This window comes from Dendrobium catenatum, unplaced genomic scaffold, assembly GCF_001605985.2.
Source record: "Dendrobium catenatum unplaced genomic scaffold, ASM160598v2 original_scaffold_73082, whole genome shotgun sequence".
Lineage (NCBI taxonomy): Eukaryota > Viridiplantae > Streptophyta > Magnoliopsida > Asparagales > Orchidaceae > Dendrobium > Dendrobium catenatum.
In genome coordinates, this window is record NW_021391528.1 from 297 (window position 1) to 9,266 (window position 8,970).

The following is an 8,970-nucleotide window of genomic DNA, read 5'->3' on the forward strand; positions in this document are numbered from 1 at the left end:
CACGGAGCCGGCGGAAACTCCGGACGGATCCGTTACCACACAAAGTCTCCAACTGCGAATTCTTTAAATCTTTTCTTGTGATCTCAATAAGTTTATAATTGGAATTACTTTGTTTCAATTCTTCTTTTAATTTCTTTATGAAGCTCCAGGGGATGAAATGCAAATGCATATGCAAAAGAACCGGTATGCACGACGAATGACAAGAATCAGGGCTCACACAAAAGTTTTAAACAGAAATGTCTCAAAAGAAAACAGACTACAACACACACACACACAGCATACTAACTAACACAAACGCATAGCTAGAAAAGGTGGACGAGTCACGAAAAGAGGGGTCTAAAGTGTTCGATCTAAGGGGACTGGTGTAGGGGGAGCAATGAAAACGTTCTTAGCTACCAGGGTACTTCTATGGGAAGTCTGAGTTAAAGTCGCAGGTGGTCTCCTAGGGTTGACAGTGTCATCTAGCAAATTCATCCAACTAGGAGAGAGATTGTCTTTAACATGGAAGGCTAAGAACATGATGGGCAAAACAAATGAATCAGGAACAAAGTAAGGTGATGGGTCCTGACCTACAGCCAAAATGGGATAGCCAAACGAGTCACCAGCAGGTATGGGACTTAAGAAATGGGGTACAGAAGTGGGCACAACAGTTAGAGTGGTGACATGAAAGTAAGGGCTAAAATTCTCTCTAACATTAAAGTCAGTATGAGGAGTGGTGAGATAAATCCAATCAAGAAAATCACACTCCTTCAAATGCAACTCTAAAGGGGCAACTCCTAAAATGGATTCCAATAAAATACGAGGATGCCCAATTCCCCAATTAGGTCCAAAACCACTCAGGGTCAAATCACTATCTTTCAAATTCGTACTTATGTTCTCAATATGATGAGGTAGGGTCATAATCTTAAGATCAATGGGTTCCGGTTCATTCAATTCAGGTGATAGTTTTAATTGATTCACTTCCAATTCGAAATCATTACCATCAAGATTACCTAAAGTCATCTCAGTAGTTGTTACAACTAAATCAGGATCTTCCAAAATTAGTGTGTTCGAAGTCCGACTATCATCCAGGCATACTTTGTCCAAAGACTCATCCTTGAAGAAACTAGGATTGGGGTGGGTTAAGGTGTCGACGTTTACAGGTTCTAACTTTCCTAGCTCAGGGTTTAAGTCATTCTGGGAGTCTGATTCAATCACTTCTGTTTCATCCTCAAAGAAGTCATCGTTATCGATAGTTTCCACAAAATGGATGACTTCAGTCTCAGGTTCCGTTGATTTCTTCTTTTTACTGCAATTCTTTATTAAAATTAAACTTGCAGGGTCAAGGACTGGGGAGGTTAAAGGTTGACTGGGATGGCTAGATGTTAGTCCAAGTGTGGAGTCATAAGGGCTCGACCCAACAGAAGGCCTACCAAAGGGTCGGTCATCAATATTAAGTGGAGATCTACAGGGTGGGACAGTAACCCTGATGCTACTAAAGGAAGGGTGGTCTTGACCACAGTAAGGTCCACGGTTTGTTCGGCAAGGGGTAGGGTGGTGCTCTAAATGACGGTCACTAGGGGTAGGGGTATTGAGAGTGTAATATCCAATGGTTTGATGGGCAGGGGGGGACCTAAACTTAGAATCAGCAGGTTGTCCATAGGTAGAGGGCCTATATTTTAAGTTTAGTTCTCTCCTCATGTCCTTCCAAGTAAGGTACTCACCGCTAGACTCTCGACGATCTTCCAATCTTACCCAAAATTGAAGAGCTTGACCTTTGAGGTGATATTTAGCTATGCTAAGCTGGTGGGATTCAAGGATATGACATGATTCAAAATAGTCATCTAGTTGTCTAGCCCATTCCCGAAAATAGTAAGGGTCCGATGAGCCATCAAAGGTGGGCAACTGGTAAGGTGACTCTAGGTGAGGTTGTCGAGGATTAGTCTCAGGTCTAGGTTGATAAGCATAGTGGGGCACCTTCCGACTCGCCTGACTGAGCGAATGGGGAACGTACCTAGAGTGGGGAGAGTCAACATGTGACTCCTTTGTGGTTTTAGTTAGAGAGCCTACAAGACTAACTAGGTCGTCTAATCTCTTCTGAAAACCTATCGAGTCCATTTAAAAGTGTAAAGTGATGCTCAATGAGGAATGGGCGTAGGGGATAGCATTTAGACACTAGGTTAGGCTCACTTAGACTCACTACAGGGTGAAGAAAAAGTTTGGCCAGCAAGCTAGGCTAGTGGGTTAAGTAGCCTAGGCACTTAGGGAGGTTGTTAGGTTGAAGGCAGCAACCAAACGCCTAAGAAACGAGCCTACAATTCACTAGATAAGTGCAGGAAACTTGTGGACAGCAATCTACAGCAGTTGGGGAAAGTTGCCTATGCGTTTAGGATGACTTTTAGGGTGTGGACAGCACCTAAACACTAGGTTGGGGTCACCTAAAGTTCTCTAAATGCTTCAGAAATTTTCTGGACAGCCTTCCGGTCAATTATAAGTCTCCAACAAGTGCAGTTTTTGAGTGGACAGCAATAGTACACAACTAGGAAAATTATTCTAAGTGATGAGAGTAACTCCTAATGTGTGGACAGCAAACTAGCAAAACGCTTGGAAGTCAGCCCAACAGTTCACAAACTAGTGGCAGGAAAGGTGATGGCGCAAGGTTTAATGTCCTACACTATAATGGCATGCGAATTCAATGAGGACAGCACTTTTAAACACCATTTAGGTATGAGCAATGTAAACATGCAAAATTGTTGCAGAAATTTCCGGACAAGCAGAGAAATCAGTCAATAAAATTTATTTAAAAGATGTTATGCATGCAACAACTATCGAACAAAGCTAAGGAAACTTCCTGGATGCACTGCGCATTGAATCAAGCATGCTACCATGCTCTGATACCAAATATGAATGTGAAACTAAATTGCAGGAGCTGCCGTAAGAAATTAAAATTGAGTTGGCAAAGAAATTACAATTAAAACTGAATATGCGATAGCGCAAGAAATATTAAACTTCATAGTTATCAACTAGGCTTAGCGAAAGAAGTGATGTAGATTAGCCAAACCTTAAAGACCAAACAAAGTAGCAAACACTAAAGCTATTACAACATCCATCATTATAAACGAACACGTTCACCTTGGGGAATATATACACTCAAACTAGACGGGCTTTGCGAGGAGAGAATTTCAGCACACGGCAAACAGAGTGCCGGGACGAGGAAGTTTCGTTGCCAGGGTCTGAGCGGACGGGGGAGTCGACGAGTGACGGGCTGAAGGGCGTGCAATGCATTGCGTTCGTTCTACGGACTCCGAGAGTTGGGCGTTGTGCACAAATTCACGGTCGTAGAGGGACTGTGAAGGATGAGTATCTCTTTCCAAGTACTCACTTCCACAGTGGTTTCGTCTTCGAATTACCTACGTCGAAGTAAGGTACCCGTAGTGATGATGCTGTCTTCGCGATGGAAAACTAGACCCACTCAAAACTCCGATCCCCGCCATACATGCTTGGCGTGTGAGATATTCTTCAAGAAGAGAGGAGGGGTAGCCCGGCGGAATCTCCAAGAGAGGGGGATATTCGGCCAAAGTGGGGTGAGGGTGAGTGCGGGCTCGTGTTGAGAGAGAGAGAGAGTTTAGTTTGGGATGTGGTGAAGGAGATTTACTGAAACATCTGAATAATCTCAGATTTCTTAGTAAATTTTGGAGGAATTATTTGAAACCCTTTCAAATTTCAAAGTGCAATAAAGGGGATTAATGAGCTCTAATGAGAGCCCGATCAATAGGAGGGCCGGCGAACGTAGTGGTGGGAAGTAGGGAAAAAGAAGGCGAGGGGGGGGGGAGGAGAAGGGGGGGGGGAGGAGGGAAGAGGGGGAGGGGAAGAGGGGAGGCGGGAAGAGAGAAGAGTTTAAAACAAAAACTGAAATTAACTTCAGTTTAAGGCAACATTAGGGTGAAGAAGGATTTGAAAGTCTCTAAATCGTGGTGTTATATTAATGCCTTAAATGAATGCATTAATGGGGCGTCCTCCAATGCAGTGAGGCCGGCGGCGATGCGACACGGGTGAGGGAAGAATTAAAAACATGAATATTGATTTCATATTTAAAACAATGGAGAGGGAAAATAATTTGAATCATTTTGGAGAGTTCAAATATTGGTTGGAGGATCTAATTGCACACTTTAATGCGAGAACCCATTATAGGGGCGCGGCGGGCATGAAGGAAGGAGGAGAGATTAGGGAGAGGAGGAGAAATAGTTTCCTATATGTGAATGATGACTAGGAAGATATTTAAATAAAATCCAAACTTTTATTTTAATTTGAATGTTCATGAAAATATTTCCATAAATGGAATTTCCAATTTAGGAAAGAATTTGAATTTGAAATTCAAATTCTATGGGAACTAGGAAAAGGAGGTGGGGAAGATGACGGGCAAGTGTCGGCCGGGTGGTGGTGGGTTGGCGGTGGTTTGCAAGGGGCGGCGCAATGAAGGCTTTGGGCTGATATTCGGATGGGAGGGGAAGGAGATGGGAAACTTGCGACGAGATAAAGATAACTAACCACGAGCCGGAGCGCTTCCAACGACTGGTGGCCTTGCGGTTGCTCCCTTGAGCTCTCTCTCTCTTTCTCTTCACGCTCTCATGCAATGAAGAAAAAAAGAAGCACAAACTAGATTTTCATTCCAATATTCATTAACCTCATACAATGATACATGACCCCTATATATAGGTCATGAGATACAAGCAAATAAAAGCATAACTAATGACTAAATCGCCCTCGGGGCCCCAACATAACTTACTCACACACAGGGTAAACAGGAATACTCTGAAAACTGAAAATGCATGAATAACTAAAAATATCAGCTCTGAATCGTGGCCATTGATCGGCGATGCTTCCGCGATTGCAACGTGGTCTGATCCGTTATCTATGAACCTCATCAGAAATAGATACCCATAAAACCTTGATGATGTCCGTGTTAAAAGCTAATCTCAATCGGAGGGGGGTCATACTTTTTAAATGTCTCTCAAACTCTCCTGAAAATATAACTATTTAAAATAATTTCAAAATCACCCAAATGATAGCCGTGCTGAAAGTTAACATTAACCAAAGGGGTCTCTATTTTTTAAACGTCCCCAAATCTCAAAATTAATCATTAAGGGGCTTTGATTTTAATAAAAGTTTAAAACTAAAAAAAAACTAAAATTTAAGATATTCAGGATGAAATAAAACTTAATAATTTAAAGCAAAAATTCATTCAACCTCTGCAATAGTTTGTCAAGGTGGATAAGTTTAAAAATCACTTAAGCTCGTAAAGTACGAATGTCTGGTCATAAAAATATAAATAGGATATCTTATTTTTATTCTTTATTTTTTGTTCCTTCTAATTGTAAAGCAATGTGTGGTAATCTTAATTCGTGATTTGCATCTCCTCTTAACCTAGCAGCTGATTTCCTGAAGAAAAAGGTCTGTAAACATATCTAACGACCATGACTTTCAGTGAATCAATTATTCACTAATGAAAAAGTGGAAGCCAATTGCATCGTATGTCAGATTGCTTCTGTCTAAATTTATTTCAGGTTAGGAGGGAAATTATTTAAGCATGGATGCGATTTGCATTAATTTTCTTCTTTCCTCAACTTTCTTTTCTGGAAAAGCTTTTTTTCCTGCCCTTGTTTTTCTGACCTTTTGTTTATTCAAGCTTTCTGAATTCCTGGTTACCACTCCCTTCTTTTCCTTCAGGACTGCATCTTTCACCTAAAGTATATAGTTCCTTCTATCAAGTCTCCTCTCCTGGCGGGGGTAGCTTATAACTCTAGAACATTGATATGGAGTGTTAATTCGATCAGAGTGAATTAACAAATTTATAGCTCACCACTTCACAATTCTGTCCACATTTATTGAACTGTGTGGTTATTTCATGCTTATGCTCGTGAATAGGACCAGTTTTTATGTGATAGCTATTTTTGGAGTTTTTTTAACATATTCATTGTAGATTTGAGAGTTGTCTTCAAAATTTTTTGCTGCTATCTTCACAGAGCTCTCTTGATGCACTTCTATCGGTGGTTGCATTGTGTGCATGTTGGTCTCTCAGCTCGCTCATCACATCGATTGAATTCTCCACTCCAGCAACACCGTGAGTTTCATACTTGAACCATCTCACTCTTGGTTTTGCTTATCGTCTTTCTGTAACTGTAATAGTCTTGTTTTTTTTTTTTCTTTTTGTGCAGGCAAAATAGTCATATAAAAAAATCTCCTTTGTGGCAACAAAGGACCTGGCAACCTTCTTCTGGAAGCAATAGGAATGTTGAATTTTTGAATCGTTCAGCTGGTAAGGGTTCTGGGCAGCCTTTGTGGGGAAGTCCAAGTTATCATCACGTCCTTTCCGGTTCTCCATCGAAAGGTTCGAGCATGCTATGCATTTATTTTATTTTCTGTAGATAATGTAGCGTTCTTCGTATGGAATCCTTTCTCATGATACGGCATTGCAAATCTTATTGTGTAGATCATTAAATTGTTTGATGTAGTGCCTTACTGTTCCATTGCTTTAATTTTGTTTTTTATACAGTGTAAGTTCGTGGAAATTCAACATTGTGCGTTTTTTCAGTAAAAATATAGGTTTTGGTTGGGACGGCTTTCTTACTGCTTTGTAAAAAAAAAATTTAGTTCAAAATATTTGTGTGTTAAAAAATAACTTTAAAAGCAGTTTAAAAGCTGCCCCAAACAAAGCCTTTGTAGCATGGAGAAACTTTTCCGATAGTGGAGACTTGAGAATACTTCTAATTTGATGATTTGCTAAGCATATGGTGAACTAACTACTGTCATGAAGCCCTCTTTTAGCAGGCTAATTGCATCAATTATCATTTGTTTGCAGCATCAATACCATATAAGCTTTTGCATATTAACTTTGATTGAAGATACGCATTGTGATAGAGCACATGCTTTTATCTAGCCTAAAGATTTGGGTTTGAAGCCTTAGAATATTAGGAAATAAGCTTTTTTTTTCAAACAACAAGAGTGAAGAAGAACAGAAAGTATAAAAGAAGCTTAGCATGCAAAAAATATTAGAATTTTATACGTCTTTTCTCATCATTGTAGATTTTATCATGATTTGATTGTGAAGGACATATAACCTTAATTTCTCGGATGTAAAATATAAGTCGGCTACTCTTTTTTTTTTTTTACAAAGAAAATTTAGGGTAGTTAAAATATTAAATATTGGATATCATATTTAATATAGAAGAAAAATTAAACTCCATTACTGGACTATGAAGGCATCCAAAATTTTAACTTTGTTCTGTCTCTCATATATCTGAATTCTCTACTGTTGCCTTCATTTTTCCAGGACAGATGAGCTCAACCCCAAACAAGAACCCAGCCACAAACACAATAAACAGACGCGTCAGTGAAGATTTCTACTCTTCGTTCCACAAAACGCCGACGAGAAAATTCTCGAAAATGGAATGGGAAGATCTCACTCGAGAATCCACCAGAGAAGCTCTCTCCGATTGGGCCTCAACCCCCGAAGTTTCCAAATGGATCGCCGACAATGCTCACCGGTTGAAGCTCAGCCATGACAGCAGTTCTGAGGACACCATGGGAAGCTCTTCGGGATCATCTGAAGAAACTGCGGTGGAGGATGGTAACTGTCTAAGCCTTTTTAAATGGTCTTTCGCTCTATCATCTTGATCATGTAAATTTGTTTTTTTTTTTTACTTTTAGAAGCATTTGGACTAACTGTGTAGCTACTGTTGATCATTTTTTTATAGTTGTGGAGGCACTGGTAGAAAATGTACCTGGAAAGGGTTTTCTACAGCAGTTTTTGGACTAATCTGCTTGTTTTTGTTTAATTCGCACTTCTTCTTACAAGTGTTTATTAGCTTCTTGAACAGTTATTGGTTCGATAATTCGTTCCAGGTCCATATGAGAAAAATAAATTTTATAAAACATATGTGTTTATTAGCTAGCTAGTTTAATTTTTCTCCTTTGAGGGGGGCCAAAGGCTAAAAAATGTTAATATAAGTTTTAATGTTCATGTCAAGAGTCGAAGTTGGTGTCAATGATATGCGTCGACATTATTGATAATGATCAATGACATAGTTGGTGATGATATGCGTTGACGTTGGTGAATGCATTAGTCTTGGTATCGATCACATGCATTGATCTTATAGGTGATGACATGTATTGATATTGTTCACGAAAACGGACAATAAAGTTGGCAAACATTGGAAATTGTGTTGATGGCTTGTATCAACAGCGAGTGTTGATGGCTTGTATCAACAGATCAACAGCGATGATGGATGACAAAGTTGACAGATGTACTCGGAGGACATTGTTTGGGATATCATACTTGGGCAATGATGGCCAAGAGATTATAATCAAGTGATGATTGTTGTATGATGGTCGTCACGTAAAGAAAAATAGGAGATGATGGTAGAACACTGATAGTCGAACAAAAGTAATTGGGCGAAAATTGAGAAGTGACATCGAATGGGCGACAACAATTATAGGTCGTGATAGTTAGTGTAAAATTTCGAGAGGAATTTTGAAGTTTTTCAAATCTCCAAGCTTTTTCTAACTTCTAATCAAGTTTCAAGCCCTACTTCATGTGAAATAAGAATCTATTTATGATTTCTTAGAGTAATATTTTGGTAATGGTATTAAAATCTTCAAAACACTTGACCAGACAACTCATATTGATTATCTTGATCATAGATAATATTTTTTAATAACTAACTGCTTTCATGAACTTAAAATTAAATGATATGAGTTTCTTCAATTCCTCTTATTTGGATGCTTGTTTTGATTATAAAATCACAAGATTTGAAAATTGATTAGTGCTTCAACTAATGTCATAATTTCTAACTATGCTTTTAAGTGCTTGATTCGAGCTCATTTGAACTCATATTGAAATATTTCTTGTGTTGTTGGGCTTATCTCATCAAAATGTTTAATTTGACTAGACATTTGTTGAAATCAGAGTAATGATGATCATGAATTTAATTT

The 8,970-nt window shown here is 39.1% G+C and overlaps 1 protein-coding gene across 1 annotated transcript; it reads left to right on the forward strand.

Moving 5' to 3' along the window:
* The first annotated feature begins 2,555 nt into the window (after positions 1 to 2,555).
* Positions 2,556 to 7,871, forward strand: LOC110093014. The gene is made up of 4 exons (XM_028691821.1): positions 2,556 to 2,638; positions 5,960 to 6,100; positions 6,195 to 6,367; positions 7,310 to 7,871. The coding sequence occupies exons 1-4, from the start codon at positions 2,556 to 2,558 to the stop codon at positions 7,651 to 7,653; spliced, it is 741 nt and encodes a 246-aa protein (XP_028547654.1). The 3' UTR covers positions 7,654 to 7,871.
* Positions 7,872 to 8,970: the final 1,099 nt, after the last annotated feature.

Coding starts and splice junctions, on each gene's coding strand:
- LOC110093014 (XM_028691821.1), top strand. CDS start 2,556: ATGTGTGGACAGCAAACTAGCAAAACGCTTGGAAGTCAGCCCAACAGT. Junction 2,639..5,959: donor AGGAAAGGTGATGGCGCAAG/GTTTAATGTCCT, acceptor TATTCATTGTAG/ATTTGAGAGTTGTCTTCAAA. Junction 6,101..6,194: donor TTCTCCACTCCAGCAACACC/GTGAGTTTCATA, acceptor CTTTTTGTGCAG/GCAAAATAGTCATATAAAAA.